Raw genomic sequence first — 23,730 nt, 5'->3', positions numbered from 1 at the left:
TCTGAAGAGGTGGGTTTTCAGTGAACGCTTGAAGGTTTGAAGACTAGAGGAAAGTCTTACTGTGCGAGGGAGGGAATTCCACAACGTGGGTGCAGCCCGGAAAAAATCCTGTAACCAAGAATGGGAGGATGTGATGAGAGTGGAGGAGAGATGTAGATCTTGTGCAGAACGGAGGTGTCGAGTGGGGAGATATTTCGAGACCAGTGAGGAAATGTATGTCGGTGCAATTTTGTTGATGGCCTTGTATGTTAGTAGAAGAATTTTATATTGGATTCGTTGAAATACAGGCAGCCAATGTAGAGACTGACAGAGTGGCTCAGCAGAGGAAAAACGGTTAGTAAGGAAAATCAATCTAGCCGCTGCATGCAAAATAGATTGTAGCGGTTCAAGTCTGACTTTAGGAAGACCAGTAAGGAGGGAATTGCAATAGTCGATGCGGGAGATGAGGAGTGCATGAATTAATGTTTTTGCGGTGTCTTGTGTCAGATATGTGCGTATTCTGGAAATGTTCTTTAGGTGTATGAAACATGATTTAGATATAGAGTTGATGTGGGGGATAAATGACAGTTGTGAATCAAGGATTACACCTAGGCAATGAGCTTGCGGGGTGGGATTTATGGTCATGTTATCAACAGAAATTGAAATGTCAGGCAGGAAGCTTCTGTTTTTGGGTGGCAATATTATTAATTCAGTTTTTGAAAGATTGCGTTTGAGTTGGCGAGAAGACATCCAAGATGAAATGGCAGAAAGACAGTCAGTAACGCGAGACAACACAGATGGTGAAAGATCAGGAGAGGATAGATAAATTTGTGTATCATATGCATAGAGATGATACTGAAATCCAAAGGAGCTTATTAGTTTTCCAAGAGAAGTGGTGTAGATAGAGAATAGCAATGACCTAGGACTGAGCCTTGTGGTACTCCAACTGATAAAGGAAGCGGAGCAGAGGTGGATCCAGAGAAATTAACACTAAAAGAGCGATTAGATAGGTAGGATGAGAACCAGCATAGGACAGTGCCTTCAAGACATAGGGATTGTAGCGTTTGTATGAGGAGAGAGTGGTCAACAGTGTCAAATGCAGCAGAGAGATCCAGGAGAATTAGAAGAGAGTAATGGTTATTATTTTTTGCTTTGATCAAATCATTGACAACCTTGTTCAGTGCAGTCTCTGTGGAGTGTTGAGAGCGAAAACCTGACTGAAGAGGATCCAACAGGTTGTTTGCTGTAAGAAAGTGTGTGAGGCGAGTGTAGGCAATTCTCTCGAGAAGCTTGGAGGGGCATGGGAGCTGGGAGATGGGGCGGTAATTTACAAGAGAGTTAGGGTCAGAATTTTGTTTCTTTAAAATGGGAGTAATCACTGCATGCTTGAATAGTGATGGAAAAATACCAGTAGAAAGAGAGAGATTACAGATTTTAGTTAGAGGGGGAATGAGAACAGGAGACAGGGACATACCAATTTGTGAGGGAATGGGATCAAGAGAACAGGAGGTAGAGTAGGAATATGAGAAGAGAGTAGAAACTTCCTCTTTATTTGTGGGATCAAATGAAGAGAGAGTGTCCGAGGGGGCTACAAAGGAATTAAGACTGAATTGATTGCCTGTCAAGGGAGATGATACCATTTCAAGCCTGATCTTATCAATTTTGTCCTTGAAATAGGAAGCAAGAGCCTGTGCAGTGATGTGAGTATGGGTAAATGTCCATTCCCTTACATCATTTTTCCAACTAGCAGCTTTAAATGACGTTTAGGCTTTAAGAATGCTTGCTGAATGTGTAAAACTAACCCCTGTGTATACAAGGCCTAAAATTCACAAAAAATAGATAAGGTGTATGCAATTATAATAATATTTTTTTCATACAGTATTGTGTGTCAGAATAAAAAGAGGAAAGTAAGAGTGATTTTTTTTTTCCATGTTTCAAAGCATTACGACTGTAACCACAGAGCTGGAACTGAAAGCAGTCTCATATGCAGCTAGTGTACAATATATAACCACTCCCTTAGCTGAGGGAGTGCTGCAGACTCCAGCAAGAGAGCACAGCCGGCTCTACCTACAATATATAAACAAGCTTGGTTTACTGTTGGTCTTTCTTTTATATTGCTTCTGCACACTTTGCACAGACTTCTTCTACTCATGAACGGGATCTGTAAGTTTCTACAATAATGTAATGCTATAAATGTATTAATCAGCTACTGTAGATATGTGTAAACTTGTTTCTCTCCAGATATCTTTGTGTATAACATTTGATATGCAGACAGAACTCTGTTTGTCTTGCAACAGAATTGACCTCGGAATAAGAAGGGCTCTCTATGCACAGTGCAATAATAACAGGAGTGGTATATTAATCATTTGTGGATAATGCATTTATTGTATGCTTATAAGCAGTTCAGAAGGAATGCAGTCCATGTGACTGCTCTGTGGCCTGGTAGCAACAGTGGTAACTTAATATGGCTTCTTTTTTCCAGGCAGTTATATGATTTGGAAAATAATGAGGGTAAAAATAGATCTGGATAGTATGTGGGTGCAATATGCAAGACCATTCAGTAGTTACACTGCATGCAAATAATGTTCTCATTTACACCCTCTGTAGTGCAACATGGTTTGCTCAGCTGCAAACTGCACTAAAGAAGAGAAAAGGGCATTCCTAATGGAGGCAAAAGTCCTATATTTTATTATTCATGAAATATGGCATCTACAATCCGTTGTATAAATTACTATATAAATATACTAGAAAACAAATGACTTAAAATATAGTAAATGTGTTTGTGAAAAAAAAGAGAAAACTGAGACAAGGGTCTTAAAAAGTATTAATTACGTTGTTTATAATCACATATTCAAGAAATAACTTGCTATATATTTGTTTAGTTTTATCATATGTATTTATTTATATATATATAATATTCTGACATATTGCTTTCACCTGAAGGTGTTAATCTTATTTTTAACCAAATTTTTCTCAGATTTAGTAGCAGCTCACTGTGATAAATAGGGTGGGGGATTATCTTAATATTCCTTTATTTATATATTGCTCATAATCACATATCAACTTATATATTCCCAGCAAAAAGTATTAAATATGTGATGTCTCACAGTGAATTCAAGTAATTGCACAGTTGCAACCCTATCAACGTTAAATCACAAAGTTGTATATCTTTACCAGTCATTAGGTGTTTTCTACATTTAACAATAAGGGCTCTATTTATCAAGGGGATAAAAGTCTAAATTAGGACTTCTTCCTATTTAGAACAGCCCCTGGGTCGGTGAAGGCGCTCAGCGGGTATCTCTGTGATTGCCTTCACCGGTGGCCTCCAGCGAATCCTCCCTGTGCAAACTTTATTTATGGAACTGGAAGTCCAGGGTTCAGGCAGGTCGGTTCACACATGCACAGAGGGTCCCTGCATTGACCTGGCAGGTGATAATATGCATCTTACCACTGCCAGGGAATATTGCTCTGCTGCCATAGCAACCTTTTATTGATCATTTGGACGATAGAAGATTTTCTACAGGCAGCGATAGGAAATCTTCCATATCGCAGTGCCTTGATAAATATACCCCTTAAATTAGTTACATTGTGATATTCTTCTACTTTGAAATGCTTGCTGCCTGTTAATTATTGCTTTTATACCTCTCAGTCCATACTGATTAATTCACTTTCTGTTGTTCATTACTAATGTCTCCTTGGAATTAATTCACTATACTCTATGGGGTAAATTTATGAACCTCCGGATTCTTCAACTCCGGCGAGTTCAGCGTCTTCAGCGCTTAAAGTTAAAGCGGCGCTGCCTTGTAAAGGGAGACTTCCCTTTACAAGGCAGCGCCGCTTTAAATTTAAGCGCTGAAGACGCTGAACTCGCCGGAGTTGAAGAATCCGGAGGTTCATACATTTACCCCTATGTTTTATCTACATGAATTGTTCCTCTTATACCCACTGTTATGTACGTGATTGTCCACTTCAAATAGTGTGGTTCCAAAGCACAATGCGATTTAATAGGAAAAAGAAGCAGAGTAACAATTTAATAATATAAGTACAGCCGATTACATACGCAGGCGCCCTGGATCCAGCATGCAGTCATTCAGTCCTGAAGTCTGTGGTTGAGAAGAGTGTCTGCTGGCCCCAGAGCTAGTGTCAGTGATACAGTGAAAACAATACAGATGATTTAGCATGTTTCCATAGGTTCAGGCGTCAGGATGGTCCAGTGTAATGCAGGTCACTGGCCAGTTCAAACGATGCCCTCCAAGGGTAGGGGTCAGCTCTCCAACAGATGCATACTAATCATCCCGCCGAAATTTATTTCAAACTGGTCTATTTACATTACACACAATACAATTCTGATCACCTATAATCCATAACTTGCATACGCAAGGAGTGATATCTTAGCCGATAGAACCATACATCTGCAAATAAATAGGGAATTAGAATAATACCAAACAATATGTGTTTCCTGTAACCTGAAGCTTAGAGCTCAATAAAGTGTATATAACTTTATAATATTTAATTATAAACTCTGCTACGTTTCCTTATAAATAACTATGTGTTGCAACTATTTTTAATATGAACTAATTACAAGTGTATGTGTTTGTGTAAATGTGTGTATAAGTGTTCACACGTGTTGTGATTAATTACGCTCCTCCACGCCGTAGCGTGCTATTTGCATAATTTCAGACATAGACAATCAGATTGATAGATATTAATTTGAAAGGACCATATTGAATTATTTGACTTCGACAGCTCCACCCTTTGATAGTGCACAAAACCATCACCTAATTATGCTTTTGATTTCAGGATTATACAGCAGTTCTTCATTGACCATGATACCTGTATCCTCACCACCATTACCATTGTCTTTCAGTGTTTTCCTCAGTAGACCGTTTTCCACACTTCCACACAATAGGAACACATCTGACACATAAGCCAATTACTAAGATGACACCAAGTATAAGAATAATGAGCTTACCTATACTAGCAACCATTTCCTGTACCCACTCTCCTACACCAAAGAACCACTTTGCAGGATTCAACCATGAGAACCATCCTGCCACCTTTTCTGCAACCTCATACAATGAAGAATTATGGTTCTTCTGAAACTCCCATTTTAGTAGCAGAATTTCATCCATTTTCTGGTATGTAACTTCCTTGGGGTCGTTAGAATTACTAGTGATGTACGTGCAACATTTGACACCAAATTGGGTGGCCAAAGTCACACAATATACACCAGTAATAGACGTGTGGTAATTCAACACCAGTTTATGTTGCAACTACTCCTTTTTATAAGCCTGTAGCACCTTACCAGTATACCTGAAAGTGTCATCATACATATTGGTGATATTGTCTATCAATTTAGCTAGGTCCTGAATACAGCTAAAATTTAGAGTTCCCCGAGAAATCTTGCATTTCAATCAATTTCTGAGTGTCTATTGTCTGAAAAAACATTATTTTGTCGGTGGATAGAGTAACAGGTAACCCTGCCTCCCATTTGGCAGCTTCATCCGCCCTTCTATTGCCCACTGACACCGGGTCTTCCTCGTATGTGTGGGCTTTGCATTTTATGATGGCTACTGCCTTGGGTAACTTAGAAGAAAAATATACCGACGCACCAGGTAATCATATACCCAGTCTATTACTACTTATATATGTTATCAATTTGGCTGGGTTGGTGCACCCTACACATGTGAAACTAGTAGTCGCATATGGAGGTAGAAAGGAAGGAAAACATGTCTTTTAGGGGCACTCAATGAGTGCCCCTAAAAGACATGTTTTCCTTCCTTTCTACCTCCATATGCGATGCCTTGGGTAACTGTATTGCTGTCAAGAGTCCTATGTGATGTGAGTGAGCTACTAGTGTGCCTGCTGCTGTAGTAAAGTTCCTAAGACACCAAAGGGCCTCAAAATCATGTACTACACCGAAGGTGTACCTAGAGTCAGTGTTTATATTAGCTGACTTACCCTCTGCCAACTCACACACTTTCCTTAGTGCTACTAGTTCTGCCACTTGGGCTTAGTGAGGTGGGCCAAGGGGTTCAGCTTCTACAACATCCTGATTGTCTACAATAGCATAACGGTGCATAGTTCTCCCGTCTCAGTCTGTCTATGACAACTCCCGTCCGTGTAAAACGCAAAATCTACATTTTCTAAGGGTATGTCATGTATGTCTGGTCTCGCAGTAAAAGTCTGGTTCAGATATTCCATACAAACATGTGTAACAGTATACCAGCAAAACTCTTCCCCAATCAGAGTCTGTTCTCCTTCCACCCTTTGTGCATCTCAATGAACATATGGTAGGTATGTAGCTGGATTTAAAGTATTGCACCGTTTGATGGTGATGTTTGCAGGTGCCATCAGAGCTAGTTCCCACTTTGTGAAACTAGCTGAAGAGACATGTCTGGTTTGGGCTGAATTCAACAGGGCATATACCGCATGAGGTGTATAGACAGTTGTATCATGTCCTAATACTACATCCTCGCTCTTACTTACCAGAAGAGCAGTTGCTGCTACACTTCTTAAACACCTTGGGAGTGATCTTGCCACAGTGTCTAATTGTGCACTGTAGAATGCTACCGGTCTGCTAGCGTCACCATGTTTTTGTGTTAGGACACCTGCTGCACAGCCATCAGCTTCCGTACAGTATAACTCAAAGGGCTTTTCATAGTCGAGTATTCCCAAGGCAGGTGCTCTAGTCAGACTATCTTTAAGGTTAAAGAATGCCTGCTCTGACTCCTCTGTGTGTGTAACACGCTCAGGTTTTGAGGATGAGACTAACTCCTGCATTGGTAACGCCACAATAGAAAAACCTGGGATCCAGGATCTACAATATTCACACATTCCCAAGAAGGTACCAATTTGCTGTTGGTTCTGTGGCAGAGTCATTTGTTGTATTGCCTGGATTCTGTCTGTTGTCAAGTGTCTTTTACTCCTGGGTGAGACAGTGTCCCAAGTATTTAACATTAGTCTGACATGGCTGTAACTTGTCCTTTGCAACCTTGTGCCCTGTTTGTGAAACATGAAGCAACAACAATTTAGTATCATGTAAATATGACATAAACGAATCAGAGCACTACAACAAATCGTCCACATATTGAATTAGAACAGACCCATTGCTTGGTTGGAAGGATTGCAAGCAGTCATGTAAGGCTTGAGAGAAAATACTAGGGCTGTTAATGAACCCTTGGGGAAGTCTTGTCCATGTATATTGCACCCCCCTGTAGGAGAATGCAAAAAGATATTGACAGTCAGGGTGAAGAGGGACCGAGAAAAAGGCAGAACACAGATCAATGACAGCAAAATGACTGGCAGACGGTGGAATCTGCATGATGATGACAGCTGGATTGTGCACTACGGGGAATTGGCTCTCAACAACTTTGTTAACTCCCCTTAAGTCCTGGACTTATATATAGCCCCTCCCCCCACTCTTCTTCACTGGGAAAATGGGACTATTGGCTGTGCTGGATGTACGAATTAAGATCCCTTGTTGCAGCAGCCTTTCAATAACAGGATACACCCCTAGTTCCACCTCCGGTTTTAATGGGTACTGTGGAATTTTTGGGGCTTGCCTGCCACTTTTCAGATTTACCATTACAGGAGCTACATTTGCCATCAATCCAGTGTCCTATCCATCTTTGGTCCAAAGGAAACCCGGTATTTGAAGTAACATTTCCTTTACCTGAGATGGACTTTGTTCTAGAATGGCAGAGTGTAACATTAACCTTTGTGGGGTGTTCAATATGTCCTGTACCTCGTGCAACCTTCCCTGGTATGTCTAGGAATACACCATCAGGGTTACAGTAAATAACACATCCCATTTTGCACAACAAATCCCTGCCCAGTCAGTTAGTAGGAGCTGCTGCAGCCAAGAGAAATGAGTGCTTGGTGTGCAAAGGCCCGATAGTAACCTCTGCGGGTTTAGTCAAAGGGTAATGTAACACTCTCCCCGTTACTCCCATTGCTGGAACAGATTTGTTAGTGACCTGTAGATTTAAAGCAGAATTTATCACTGACCTGGCCGCCCCTGTATCTACAAGAAAGGTTTGTTTTGTATCAGCTTTATCAACTGTCATTGTAGGTTCTTCACTAAGGGGCACATTTATCAATATTCACATAAAGTGAAAAGTAGTTTTCAATCCTTATCGCAATGATAAGGATTGAACTATTTCTCACATTTATGTACAGCCCTGCACAGAAACAGCAATTCCGAAAAACTGCTGTTTCTGCGATGTAAAAAATCATACTTACCCCCCTCTTCGGAAGCGCTGCCTCCAGGTCTTCTCGTTCTTTTCATTCTTCAATTGCGCATGTCCAGTTCCAAGAACTGGACATGCGCACACAGATCCCCTCTCTGTCTCTGCAGAGAGAGCGCGCTGAGTGACAGGGAGGGATCATGTGATCCCTCCACAGATGCGCTGTCCAGCTCTGCTCTTCGGAGCAGAGCTGACAGCATTAGATTTCTTCCATTCCGATGATTCAGCTTCAGCTGGCGTACATTAACATGACAAGTTCCCAAAAAAATGTTTTTTCGGGACTTGTTAGATTGCGGCCAGGAGCAGTCACCATTCTGTTGAATGGTGACTGCTCCCAAAAACGAAGAGGAATGCAAAGCAGCAGATATCCATGATATCTGCTGCGATGCACCCTTAATAAATTTGCGGAGGACAGGAGGCACCTTAATGACCCGTTAAAAGCACTATCGTGCTTTCTTAAATATGCCCCTAAGACTCTCAGTTAACCTCAGTTATGACCTGATCCCTAGCGCTGGCTATCACTCTCCCGCAAAGCATTTGTGTGCTGGTAACTGTTGTGAACTTTCTAAACCTTGTGTGTGTCTTTTTTGTGGGTATCTATGTGATTCCCCTCTAGGTATCCCAGATCTTCTCTCTCTACAGTGTTTCATTATGTGTCCCTCTTTATGACAGTTATAACACTTCACTGGCACATATCTCTTTGTGTGTGTTGTAAGCTTGAGGTCGTGTGTGCAGTCCCTCTAAAGCCTGGATACTCACCAGCATTAGCCTATCACTCTGCGCCTCTTTCTTTTTAAATATGTTTTTATCATGACATCTGAATCAATCAAACAGCAAATGCAGCAGTCAATCTATATTATTATATATTACATTTATGAAACAGTAATTTATTGCGGGGTAAAATTCTATTCCAGTACAGGTATGCTTTTGTTTTTCATCTGCAAACACTGCACCCAGGCAAATCTTGCAACTCTGAATCAGCTCCAATTTACCTTATGTTATGAAGCTATTAATAGCATTCACAAATATATGTGGAAAAGTTCTCATACTTTGACAGAACATGAGATGTTTTACATTTAATTAACATTGACTGTGTCAATTGAGTGTAAGCTATTGTTCTATGTTCTATGAGTCATTTGATGCTGGGGAGAGACTGGTTGCAGTTTCTTTTAATGGGAATGTTCTATTTTTGTTTTTAAATATTTTGTATTACCACATTCTTACCACTTTACACTATCTCCCTCCTTTTTAAACCTGATATGGTCTATGGGACACAGACCAGGGGGTAAATGTATTAACCTCTGGTTTCTTCAACTCCCGCGAGTTCGGCGTCTTCGGCGCTTAAATTTAAAGCGGCGCTGCCTAGTAAAGCGAACTCGCGGGAGTTGAAGAAACCGGAGGTTAATACATTTACCTCCAGATGTACCAACCATACAAAACATCCATAAAAATTGAACTATTCTAACTTAGTTGGTAATGCAGCTTTAAGTTTGAAAGATTAAATACTTTGATGCATTTCTTTACAATCAAAGTATCCGTATTCAGTCATCAGATGGAAACAATATTTCACTTCTGTAATATTATGTGATATTGGAGATAAAGAAAACTATAGTTTTTCTGTTTCAATATCATTTAAATTAACTTCTGCCTTATAATCACAAATATAAATGTGATAATTCCTGTGCTTCAGAAATGGGTGTACATATAACCATAAACTGCCGCAGCGTGGCATTCACTGGTGCCTTATGGGGGATATTCAATTGTCGGCGGAAACGCCGAAAATCTTGTGGTCCGCGCACTATTACCGTTATTACGGTAATTTTCTCGCTGGATTTCAGCTCGCAGTTCCCTGAGCCGCGAGCTGAAATCCAGCTAAGTAGTTTTTACGCAGCGGGATTTCCGAACAATTGAATACCCCCAATAAGTCTTATTTATAAATTTTGCCTCATTTACACCAATGTTTGCTCTTTTCTTTGAAACTGTGTGTTAGTGAATGTATATTGTTTTACTGACATTTTTGTAAATCCTTTTCTATTTATTACAGAGATAAAATGAAAACCACATATCTCTCCCCAGCACATATGCTATGTTCTGTATATGCACTAGGTGTGCTGTCTGTCATGGCTGAAAACCGCTGTAAGATCACACTAGATAAAGCTGACTGCAGTCACAAGGAATTGTCTGTAATCCCAACTGATCTCCCAGCCAGCATTAAAGTGCTAGACCTCTCCCACAATCGACTGAAGCAACTGCCTGCAGCCAATCTCTCAAGATATGACAAACTTGAACACCTTGATGTTGGTTATAACACGCTACACATTCTTGAAACCGCATTATGTGAAAAATTACCATTGCTGAAAATATTAAACCTACAGCATAATGAGTTTGTCAAGATCCCTGAAAGCGCCTTCCTTTCCTGCAAAAACCTTGTTGAGCTGTCCTTGAATTCAAATGGAATGAGGGAAATTATTGGGAATCCGTTTGAAAATCTAGAGGTAATATATAGTATAGTTGCAAAATTTTCCACCCACCTTGTGAAGATTGCTTGTCTGATTTTCAGTCAATCTTATTTTTAATTTTATTTTTAATTCACAGAGTTTGCAAATTCTTGATGTGTCTCACAATAAAATGACATCTACTGCTCTAGGAGACAAGGAACAATTATCAAATCTTGCTGAACTTCTATTTTCTCATAATATGATCATGGAACTAAAGAAGGAGGCTCTAACATTTCTTGGCCAGAACAACACTGTTCAGAAACTTGATCTTTCATACAACCCTGTGAAATTGGTGAGAAGTTTTTTTTAATATGTTATAGTATTATAGGTGATTATAGATTACTAAACATAGGTTTATAAAGGACTAGCCAATATGAACCTGACCTGGTATGAGAGAATTAGGGGTATATTTACTAAACTGCGGGTTTGAGAAAGTGGAGATGTTGCCTGTAAAAACCAAACAGATTCTAGCTGTCATTTTGTAGAATGTACTAAATAAATGGTAACTAGAATCTGATTGGTTGCTATAGGCAACATCTCCACTTTTTCAAACCTGCCGTTTAGTAAATATACCCCTTAGTGCTGTAGCTGCAGCCTGTTAGTGGGTGCAGAGGTAAGTGTCAGTTTCTAGGAGGACGAAGAATTTCGGCAATATGTAGCATTGACTGCATATGAGCAACTGCTTCCACGTTCAGATAAGTAGCGTGGATCCCTGAGCCTTGCGGGACATCCTGGAAATATCTGGATCCTCCCTATGCTCATTTATCAAAAGGCAGCTGATCGGTTCTCATGCAAGGGCAGGGGGGCATCTGCCCCCCAGGCCAGTCACACAGTGGGCTACCCAGGGCCATCTTATCAACATTTTGGGCCCCCGGCCAAAGCAGTGCACCGGGGCCCCTTTATATACATATATATTAAAAAAAATAAAATATTATATATATGTACCCTGCAGCTCCGCAATGGATGTCGGGCGGGCGTGATGACGTCACGCCCGACATGCACTGCGAGCGCGACGGAGGAGGAGACCAGGGAGGGAGCCGGATCGCCAGCTGACCGCAAGGTAAGTATTTTCTTCTTTTTCTTCAGGTTTTTGTTTTTTTTCTGCCTCCGACGGGCCCCCTGGGCTGCAGGGCCTCAGGCACCTGCCCATTGTGCTCAATGGGAAAGACGGCCCTGGGGCTACCTTGGGCTGGGCTATCTGCATTTTTTTTCCTTTAAAATGTTCCTAATAGGCTGCTGAGCTGAGTTTTGCCTCCAGGGCTAAAATTTGCCGGCCAGCCACTGCTCTCATGTATTTATACATAAGTATTTATTTTCACCAATCCTTTTCCTCCCATGACAGTAGTTTGCAAGAGTAAGAGTGGGGTTAAGAAGAAGGACCTGTGTCCACCTCAATTTCAGGGATTAATAAAGCAGCTGTGCTTCTATGATGCAGTTTTAGGGTATCATCATTATGGCTTAATCAAGAGTTAAGAACATAAAATATAACTATATAAATGTTCACTCCCCCAAGATAGTAGTTGTTTCTATCCCGTGACAGTCATATGTGCCAATAAACCAGGGGTTAACTATGTTGAATCTACTTGGAGACCTGTGAAATGTTTATATTTGGAGAAGCTTATTGTCATCTAAGGTGTCTGTGACTTTCCACATAGTGGGGTTTGGTATATATTTTATTAAGTATCCAGCCAGAGGAACTTCAGATACCATCAGCAGATCAGATAAGGTTTTATAGCACCCTCCAGATGATATATATTTTCTGCTCTATAGAGGACAATGTGGCCGACCAAGGACTTTATAATGTTTCTGGTGGGGACACTACATCAAACTATCATTTTATAATACATATCTGAGTGGTACATATTCATAATGTGGCGACAGAGTCAAATCACTTATTTCACCCATAACTACCAGAGGTAGAACATAAAGGAATAACATATCTTCCTAAGGAATTTATATTTCATAATGATGTGTTGGGTGGAACATTCTGCTCTGTAGACTGGATGTATTATTATATCTCTACAATGCACCAGAGAAAAGATATAAAATTTGAGACGTCCTGAATGGAAATGTGTTTTCAACAAAAGTTATACAAGAGGTCATAGAGATGATTAGCGTACCTGCAGACCATCTTTAGATACCTCACAGTGAAGGGGGCTAGTGGACAACAGAGAATGTTTAAAAGGTAATGTGTTGTTATGAGAAATTGTCATTCCTTGGGGGTCAATCTACTATTGCAGATATGTCCATGTTTCAGCTTCCTCTGGCGCGGTTACACGAAAATGTGAGTTTTCAGTTTCTGGTTTTATTCCGGTTTATCACCTCCATAAGCAGCGACTACAGTTACACTTATAGCCGTGATTAGCGTAGGGGGTGTCAGGGTGCCATTCAGGCTCAGAGGCCAATATATTGTTGAATGCAGATACTGATGAAGTGGCGTGATCCATAGTTTGTCTAGTGGCACGCTGATTGTACCATGCCTCACTCCCATATAAGTGTGTGTAATTGATGAAGCTAATGCAGTGACATACGGCACATATACTGAGGACATCAGATTGCATTCTTGGCTCATATAAGGTACTCCGTTTGTAGATAACAATTTGCATCAAAGTCCACATTTTCAATGACTTGTCACTTTTGGCTGTGCTGCACAATAGTAGGCAGCTTTGTCACCACTAATTAATAATGTAAGAAAGGTATAAAACGCATAATTAAAGTTCATTTAAATTAAAAAGTTTACAGTATATTTTTAAAAGTCATGCACCAGACATAGTTTAAAGGTGTTTGCCAGCTTGTAACTCACCCTTCCCCTACACTAGTACTCTGGTTGGTGTCTTTTCCCTTTTTTATGTATAAATAAATATTAATAACACCCATTGCTGGGTGGGTGGTCAGTAAAGAAAGGGTCACCTCCACTACTGGATGGTGAGACACTGGTTACCTGATAAAAAAAAAAAAGGAGACCAGTATTATGCATTTTTTTAAGGTGGCAATTTTTTTTATGGGGACATTATTATTTCTATTATCAGGAATGGGAATAATACTATTTTTATGATCAGGAATGGGGATAAAACTTTTTTTTTACAAACCGCACATAAACTCATCAAAAGACATGCGTTTTTTAGTAAATATACCCCAGTGTTTCTATGTGAATTTTGCCTTTTAGTAAATTTAGCATTAAGACGGGTCAACTAAACTTTCTACAGAATATTTTCTAAATTTGATTTCATGGAAAGTTTAATTTAGTTGAATTTTTCTATGTAAAATATTTAATTAGGTTAAAAGGACTGCACTCCTGTGGAGGCAAGAGCAGCTCACACCATTCCTTAAACTATAGATTATCTATATGCAAAATATTTATATTGCAGCTTAAACAAAATATGGTCAGAAATAACCTCTTGACAAGCACATCAGACAACCACTCTACTAGACAGGAAAATAACATAAGATTCACTTCCACATTTTGCTATGATAACTTTCTTGCACTGTTACATTAAAGAAAGTTATTTGCTTCCTATTTTACCCTACCTGCATTAAGTTTTTTCGAATGAAGGAAAGATCCTTATTCACGAAATGCTTATTTTTTTTTAACAATTTATAAATAAATAATGCTAAAAAAAAAGCAGAAAAATACTAGGTTAGTGTATATGTCAAGATGAATGGTCAGCATATATACTCACTTCCTAATATTTCAGTAAAACAAACCAAGGACCAAAAAAATCCTATGCCCTCAATCAGCAAAGTCACAACATAGATCCACCCAGTCAAGACCCCATTTTATAGAGACCATGGCACTAAATTTACAAGTGCCAACCCAACAGGCCGTAGAAAATTAGTTGAGCTTACTTATTTAGCCCCATGTGATCTGAATCTGATTGTGTGTCCCAGCCACTAAATGGCTAGTTCTCTAATTTGGCATATATGTTTGTGACTAATCTAAATAAGGATGAGCGGGCTCGGATTCCGCTAATCCGAGCCCACCCGAACAGTGCGGATCCGACGGGATCCGAGCACTGTTCGGGTACTTCCGGCCGCCAAAGGAATCCGAAACGAGGCTATGACATCCAAGTCTCGCGTCGGATCTCGCGATACTCGAATGTCATAAATACTCACCTTGCGGCCGCCATCTTCATTTCGCCTGACATAAGGGAAGAGGGAGGGTGTGTAGGGTAGTGGTGCTCCTGCGTGATCAGTGCTCTGTCCTTGCTGAGTCCAGTGGTGCTTTATGCCTGTGTCCAGTGCTCTGTCCTTGCTGAGTCCAATGGTGCTTAAGTCCTGTGCTCTGTCCTGCTGAGTCCAGTGGTGCTGTGTCCTGTGCTCTGTCCTGCTGAGTCCAGTGGTGCTTTTGTCCTGTGCTCTGTCCTGCTGAGTCCAGTGGTGCTTTTGTCCTGTGCTCTGTCCTGCTGAGTCCAGTGGTGCTTTGGCCAGTGTCTGTCCTGCTGAGTCCAGTGGTGCTTTAGTCCTGTGCTTTGTTGTGCTAAGTCCATACAAATTTTATAATTATTAAAATCTCTTAAAAATTACTAAAAAAAATGTATTTTAAAAATGATACAAAATTAATAAAAAAAAAAATATTTAAGCAGTTCTAAAGAATAGGTACTGCAATCTATATTACATTTACTACGTTCATTGTTTAAGCAGTTCCAGAGAATAGGTACTGCAATCTATATTACATTTAATACGTTCAATTTTTAAGCAGCTCCAGATAATAGGTACTGCAATCTATATTACATTTACTACGTTCATTCTTTAAGCAGTTCCAGAGAATAGGTACTGCAATCTATATTACATTTAATACGTTCAATTTTTAAGCAGTTCCAGAGAATAGGTACTGCAATCTATATTACATTTACTACGTTCATTCTTTAAGCAGTTCCAGAGAATAGGTACTGCAATCTATATTACATTTAATACGTTCAATTTTTAAGCAGTTCCAGAGAATAGGTACTGCAATCCAGTGGCGGATCCAGGATCGGGGGGGGGGGGGGGGGGCGATCGGGGCGATCACCCCCCCTACCAGGGGCTTGCTGCCGACAGCTGCACACTGTGCAGGTCCGTTCAGCAGGGACAGTATGCTGCCCGGCTGCTCTGATTGTGTTTTAAACACAATCAGAGCAGCGGGACAGCACACTTTCACTGCTAAACGAACCTGCACATACTGTGCAGCCGCCGGCAGCCTTAGAACACAGAAAGAGGGCTGGGCCTAAATCGCTACCCTAAAATCGCCCCGAGTAGGGCAAATGTCTGGGTCCGCCCCTGCTGCAATCTATATTACATTTACTACGTTTATTCTTTAAGCAGTTCCAGAGAATAGGTACTGCAATCTATATTACATTTAATACGTTCAATTTTTAAGCAGTGCAAAAGAATAGGTACTGCAATCTATATTACATTTACTATGTTGATTTTTTAAGCAGTGCAAGAGAATAGGTACTGCAATCTATATTACAATTACTACGTTCATTCTTTAAGCAGTGCAAGAGAATAGGTACTGCAATCTATATTACATTTACTACGTTCATTCTTTAAGCAGTGCAAGAGAATAGGTACTGCAATCTATATTACATTTACTACGTTCATTCTTTAAGCAGTTCCAGAGAATAGGTACTGCAATCTATATTACAAGAGAAAGTGAGGGAGGAGCTGGTAAACCATTGCGATTCCACCAAGCATGTAGCTCTTGTGGATGAAGCCCTTCGTACGCTTTGCCAGGATCCGAGCGTGGTCACTCTTTTAAAGTCAGAGGAATACATTCTGGCCACCGTGCTCGATCCTCGGTTTAAAGCGTATGTTGTGTCTCTGTTTCCGGCGGACACAAGTCTACAGAGGTACAAAGACCTGCTGGTCAGGAAATTGTCCTCTGAAGAGGACCGTGACATGCCAACAGCTCCACCTTCATTTTCTTCCACACCTAAGGCTGCGAGGAAAAAGCTCAGTTTTCCTAAAAGACCCACTAGCGGGGATGCAGACAACATCTGGTCCGGACTGAAGGACCTGCCAACCATTGCAGACATGTCTACTGTCGCTGCATTGGATGCTGTCACAATAGAAAAAATGGTGGAGGATTATTTTTCTGACACCATCCAAATAGACATGTCATACAGTCCATATTGTTACTGGCAGGAAAAAAAGGCAGTTTGGAAGCCCCTGTATAAACTGGTTCTATTTTACCTGAGTTGTCCCCCCTCCAGTGTGTACTCGGAAAGAGTTTTTAGTGCAGCGGGGAACCTGGTCAGTGAGCGGCGAAGGAGGTTGCTTCCTCAGAACTTTGAAAAAATTATGTTCATAAAAAAGAATTATCAATTCCTCAATCAAGTACAGCACTGCCCTCCAGATAGTACAGAGGGACCTGTGGTTGTGGAGTCCAGCGGGGACGAATTGATAATGTGTGAGGATGAGGAAGTACACACTGTAGGGGCAGAGGAATCAGAGGATGAGGATAAGGACGACATCTTGCCTCAGTAGAGCCAGTTTAGTTTGTACAGGGAGAGATGAATAGCTTTTTTTGTGTGGGGGCCCAAACAAACCAATCATTTCAGCCACAGTAGTTTGGTAGGCCCTGTCGCTGAAATGATTGGTTTGTTAAAGTGTGCATGTCCTATTTCAGCAACATCAGGGAGGGTGGGAGGGCCCAAGGACAATTCCATCTTGCAACTCTTTTTTTGGATTTATGTGCTCTTTGGGGCCTAGTTCTATCTCCATCAGAGATATTCCTGCAGGCCATGTCACCGGCACAGCTATGTTGGTGTTAGACGTGCGCTGCATACTCTGTCTGATTTAGCAGAAGCTAGGCATTGCCCTTGATAAGCAAATAGGCTTTCCGTGATATTACATTGTCAGGGATTAGGCTAAACAGAGTGTCATGGTATTTGAGATCCCTACCTTACCTACACACAGCGTATACAGCGCTGCAATTTGTTCTATCATATTAATGTTTAGATAGGGTCTCTCCATATTAACACACTCCGCTTGCTCACATCACCCAGTGAAGCAAGCGCTATATAAGTGCCAACTTTTAGACACGTTAGGCAGCGTCTTTAATGAGAATACAGTCTCTATATAATTGGAAGTGCTTTAAGATCTTACATGACCTTTAATCAGGCCACTTTAATCGCTGCTCTATTACAGATCTCTGTCCAGTGATCATCATGCATATTTTTGCAGAACCAAGTTAAATATATAAACAGGGTCTCCTAGAATACGTACTATTTTATTTAAAGGAGTTTTAAGGGGCATTACACTCTAATAGAGAGACTCATCATTTCTGAATAAACAAAATTATATAATTCTTGTTAAGTTCCAAAAAAGAGGAACTGCCATTTCTATTACTACGTTCTTTGTTTTTGTAGTTCAAAAAGGAGTAACTGCCGATTCTATTAATACTTTCTTTCTTTCAGTAGTTCCAAAAAATAGTAACTTCCATTTATATTACTACGTTCTTTGTTTTTGTAGTTACAAAAAAGAGGAACTGCCATTTTTATTACTACGTTCTTTCTTTCTGTAATTCCAAAAAAGAGTAACTGCCCTTTTTATTACTACGTTCTTTCTTTCTGTAGTTCAAAAAAATAGTAACTTCCATTTATATTACTACGTTAATTGTTTGTGCAGTCCCAAAAAAGAGTAACTGCGGTCTTAACATCTATGTTGGTTTTTAGACGTCCATCCGGTGTCCGCCATCTGTGCAGTGAATTCAGACCTGTTGAGGGTGATATATTGTGGCCCCGGTACCAAATTGGGTACCGGGGCCACTCCACTACGCAGTCCAGATAGATGCGTATCAGATATTAAACTACATTCAGTGTTGGGGGCAAATCCAAAAATAATTAAAATGCACTGTCATGATCGAAAACAAGAGGTATTGACGCGCTAGAACTCCACCCTCTATATGCTGCAGAGGATGGAGGAGCAGCCATATGTGCAGTGGAATTGAGACCAGTTGGAGGAGGTATTGTGGCCCCGGTACCCAATTTGGTACCGGGGCCACTCCACTACACAGTCCAGAAAGCTACCGCGGTGCAACATTTTGGACTAAAAAGAATATTGTGAGGTGTTCAGAATAGACTGGAAATTAGTGGAAATGATTGTTATTGAATGTTATTGAGGTTAATAATAGTGTAGGAGTGTAAAAAACCCAAAATAATATATTTTAGCGCTTTTTATGCTTTTTTAAAAAAAAATCAGAACCCAAAACCCTAAATCAGAACCAAAACCTTTCGTCAGGTGTTTTGGCAAAACAAATCAGAACCCAAAACCTCAAGCTAATCAGAACCCAAAACCCAAAACACTAAAAGTGCCCGGTGCACACCCCTAAATCTAAACACAGATTTTGTTGGTTGATTTAAGGTGTGGCCTTCTTTAATATTCTACAAAGTTTTTAAACCATCATTCTCTGCTAAATTTTAGCTTATCGTGAGTTTTCTTTTTCCAAACAACCAAGTTAATTGATATTTCTGTAAATAGTACTTGTATAATCTGCAAATTCTGATGTCAGAGTGCACTAATTATACAATAAAATGCTTCACTTACATTTTCCCAATGTGAGGATCACTTAGTTTTCTTCCCACAAGCTCACTTCATGCAGAGCCCAAGGATACAACCTCTGGAGGCCGCATCCTGAGGCTCAAGTAATGCCGTGACTATAGCAGGAAAACGGGGGGTGGGTCTTAAACCAGTACAACTTAGACAACAAGAAAGGTAAGAGGAAGTGGTGGTGGGGATGGCTACTTACAATTAGAGATGGGCGGGTCCGGTTCTCCGAGAACCGAACCCACCCGAACTTTGGGTATCCGAGTAACGAGCTGAGCAGCTCGGTACTCTCCCGCCCATTCCGAATCCAAATCGAGGCCGAACGTCATTGTGACGTCGTCGGATCTCGGGGCTCGGTTCTCGCGATACTTCAACTTTATAAATACACGCCTCCACAGCAATCCATCGCCATTTGACAGAGGGAGAGAGCAGGGTGTAGTCATAGGCTAATTAGAGCAGGGACAGAGAATACAATATTGTTCTTGCAATTGCTCTAACCAAAATCGCTAGTGCAGAGAGGAGGATAGAGGTTTATTATTTTTTCTTCATATTTGGCACTCCCCAGCGCTTTTGGGGTGTCCCCCATAATTGTGCATAAATATTTCTGGCTGTCAAAAGTCATATCTGTCAGCAGTATCTACTAAATAATTTTTAGCACTCCTCAGTGCTTTTGGGGTGTCCTCCCTAATTGTGCATTAATATTTCTGGCTGTCAAAAGTCATATCTGTCAGCAGTATCTACTAAATAATTTGTAGCACTCCTCAGTGCTTTTGGGGTGTCCTCCCTAATTGTGCATTAATATTTCTGGCTGTCAAAAGTCATATCTGTCAGCAGTATCTACTAAATAATTTGTAGCACTCCTCAGTGCTTTTGGGGTGTCCTCCCTAATTGTGCATTAATATTTCTGGCTGTCAAAAGTCATTTCTGTCAGCAGTATCTACTAAATAATTTGTAGCACTCCTCAGTGCTTTTGGGGTGTCCTCCCTAATTGTGCATTAATATTTCTGGCTGTCAAAAGTCATATCTGTCAGCAGTATCTACTAAATAATTTGTAGCACTCCTCAGTGCTTTTGGGGTGTCCTCCCTAATTGTGCATTAATATTTCTGGCTGTCAAAAGTCATATCTGTCAGCAGTATCTACTAAATAATTTGTAGCACTCCTCAGTGCTTTTGGGGTGTCCTCCCTAATTGTGCATTAATATTTCTGGCTGTCAAAAGTCATATCTGTCAGCAGTATCTACTAAATAATTTGTAGCACTCCTCAGTGCTTTTGGGGTGTCCTCCCTAATTGTGCATTAATATTTCTGGCTGTCAAAAGTCATATCTGTCAGCAGTATCTACTAAATAATTTTTAGCACTCCTCAGTGCTTTTGGGGTGTCCTCCCTAATTGTGCATTAATATTTCTGGCTGTCAAAAGTCATATCTGTCAGCAGTATCTACTAAATAATTTGTAGCACACCTCAGTGCTTTTGGGGTGTCCTCCCTAATTGTGCATTAATATTTCTGGCTGTCAAAAGTCATATCTGTCAGCAGTATCTACTAAATAATTTGTAGCACTCCTCAGTGCTTTTGGGGTGTCCTCCCTAATTGTGCATTAATATTTCTGGCTGTCAAAAGTCATTTCTGTCAGCAATATCTACTAAATAATTTGTAGCACTCCTCAGTGCTTTTGGGGTGTCCTCCCTAATTGTGCATTAATATTTCTGGCTGTCAAAAGTCATTTCTGTCAGCAGTATCTACTAAATAATTTTTAGCACTCCTCAGTGCTTTTGGGGTGTCCTCCCTAATTGTGCATTAATATTTCTGGCTGTCAAAAGTCATATCTGTCAGCAGTATCTACTAAATAATTTTTAGCACTCCTCAGTGCTTTTGGGGTGTCCTCCCTAATTGTGCATTAATATTTCTGGCTGTCAAAAGTCATATCTGTCAGCAGTATCTACTAAATAATTTGTAGCACTCCTCAGTGCTTTTGGGGTGTCCTCCCTAATTGTGCATTAATATTTCTGGCTGTCAAAAGTCATTTCTGTCAGCAGTATCTACTAAATAATTTTTAGCACTCCTCAGTGCTTTTGGGTGTCCTCCCTAATTGTGCATTAATATTTCTGGCTGTCAAAAGTCATATCTGTCAGCAGTATCTACTAAATAATTTTTAGCACTCCTCAGTGCTTTTGGGGTGTCCTCCCTAATTGTGCATTAATATTTCTGGCTGTCAAAAGTCATAACTGTCAGCAGAATCTACTAAATAATTTTTAGCACTCCCCAGTGGTTTGCGCTCAGAATGGATTCAAAGCAGTCCACATATGATCTGAATGAGCAACCAGGTTCTGTCACCAGTCCTGATGTCAGTGTTCCCAGTACGTCATCTGGCCAAGGCGATGTCAAACAACAGTGTTTTCAAAATAGTGCAAAAAACAAAAACCAAAAAAAAATTTACTGTATTGAAGTGAAAAAGAAGTGTAACTGAGCAAAAGTTAAGTGGCAATAAAAAAAAAATTGCAAGCATGCCATTCTACACACGCAGTGGCAAAGAGAGAATGAGGCCTTCACCTTTAGCTATTAGTGGCAGATCCAAAAAAGTTACCCAGCCTACAATTGGTGCACAACTACTGTTACGCGTCAAAGCCGAGCTGCAAGATAACAGTGAGGCATTACAGGAGAATATTTGCTCTGATTCACAAATGACAACAATCCCTGTGGAGAGTCCATCCAACAGTGGGATGTCTAATCGTGAGCATTCTGCTGATGTGTGCCTTAATAGCCCGAGTGTAGCCGGTGATACCCAAATTGAGGATGCCACTTTGGAATTAGAAGAGGATGAGGGGGAGATTTGTGTAGGCGACGAGGGCGCTAATGATGATGTTTATGATTATGATGCAGACAGATACCAAATTGCCTTTCTCAATTTCTATTTATATTCTAGATTATATAACGGCTGAATAGTTTTCTATTTTACTCCTAGTGGAGAGAGGATCTGATGCAGACAGATACCAAACTGCCTTTGTCCATTTCAATTTATATTGTACAGTCTATAATGGCTGAATTTTTTAGTATTTTATACAAGTGGAGGGGGGCCTAGAGAGACAGAAACCAAACTGGCTTTCTCCATGTCAATTAATATTGTACAGTCTATAATGGCTGAATTTTTTGGTATTTTATACAAGTGGAGGGGGGCCTTGAGAGACAGAAACCAAACTGGCTTTTTCCATTTCTTTACATATTTAACTATAAGTGTAGGGTGTAATATACATTCAAAGACGATGGCTGCATTGCCAATATGCATAGATGGAGAGGAAGACAATCTGTTTTGTGTGTAGAATAGGCCTACCAACGAAGAATTAAACTGTTTTTTTGGATGATTTATTACCTCAACAATTAGATTACTTGTCTCTAAAACAGTTGGAGCACTAAATTGGGTTAATTTAGGCCCAAAAACATGGATTTTCCAAAAAAATAGCAAAACAAAACCAAACAAAACCAAAACCAAAACACGCAATGGCGGTTTTGCAAAACCAAAACCAAAACCAAAACACGACGGTAATCCAGATCCAAAACCGAATCCAAAACCAAAACACGGGGGTCAGTGACCATCTCTACTTACAATGTACCAGTGTTTGTCTCTGTGTCAGTCACTATCATTGTGTGTTAGTCACTGTCATTGTGAGTCTGTATGTAAGCGTAAGTTTGTCAGTCTCTGCCATTGTGAGGTTATGTGTTGGTGCAAAACTGGCCATATTATAAGTATTGGACGAGATTTGAACACCTCTAGCTCTAAGCTAGTGTAAAATTCTTGTACTTTTCCGGAGAGTACACCTCTCGGCACAGCAACTAATGCTCCCAGATATGTACCCTTTCCACCCCCTTATCGCATTATAATAGTATTACTTTTCAAGGGGGACACGCAGACTAGGGTCAATTTGTTAGCAGCCAATTAACCTACCAGAATGTTTTTGGAGTGTGGGAGGAAACCGGAGCACCCGGAGGAAATCCACGCAAACACGGGGAGAACATACAAAGTCCTCACAGATAAGGCTATGGTCGGGAATTTAACTCATGACCCCAGTGCTGTAAGGCAGAAGTGCTAACCACTACGATATTATGATTGTGTCTGTAGCTAAGAAGCAAATGTGTGCTCTGGATGATGGGTGAATCAGAGTGGATTTGGCGCTCATGTTGCATCTTTACCTGGTTATAAATGTGTGTGTCTGCTTAAATTGATTATAAGATTTTCTATGTGTTATTATTAAAATGAGCTATAATGTTGGGGGAAGCTGCAGAGCTTTTACACAAGGTGCACCTATCCAACAATAAGGCACTAAAATACCAATGTATTTCATATTACAAATGGCAAAATTATGACGGGATGGGAGCCCCAGGCCAAATGACAATATATATTACTACCAGCAAGGAGGCTTGGCAGCAGCATTTGGTTGTAGAGAGTGTAACAGTATTGGAAGTTACTGACAGGTGATCAGCTATT

The 23,730-nt window shown here is 40.4% G+C and overlaps 1 protein-coding gene across 1 annotated transcript in view; it reads left to right on the top strand.

Moving 5' to 3' along the window:
• Positions 1 to 2,008: 2,008 nt before the first annotated feature.
• Positions 2,009 to 23,730, top strand: part of TLR3 (toll like receptor 3) — a 33,832-nt gene continuing 12,110 nt past the window's right edge. The window contains exons 1-3 of the mRNA XM_075196766.1: positions 2,009 to 2,142; positions 10,273 to 10,723; positions 10,824 to 11,018. Coding sequence (XP_075052867.1) covers positions 10,280 to 10,723; positions 10,824 to 11,018 — 639 coding nt within the window. The 5' untranslated portion in view covers positions 2,009 to 2,142; positions 10,273 to 10,279. The remainder of the gene's footprint in view (positions 2,143 to 10,272; positions 10,724 to 10,823; positions 11,019 to 23,730) is intronic.

This window comes from Mixophyes fleayi, chromosome 1 (genome assembly GCF_038048845.1).
Source record: "Mixophyes fleayi isolate aMixFle1 chromosome 1, aMixFle1.hap1, whole genome shotgun sequence".
NCBI lineage: Eukaryota > Metazoa > Chordata > Amphibia > Anura > Limnodynastidae > Mixophyes > Mixophyes fleayi.
Note: the sequence above shows the minus strand (reverse complement) of the source record. Positions and strands in the feature narration are given on the sequence as shown.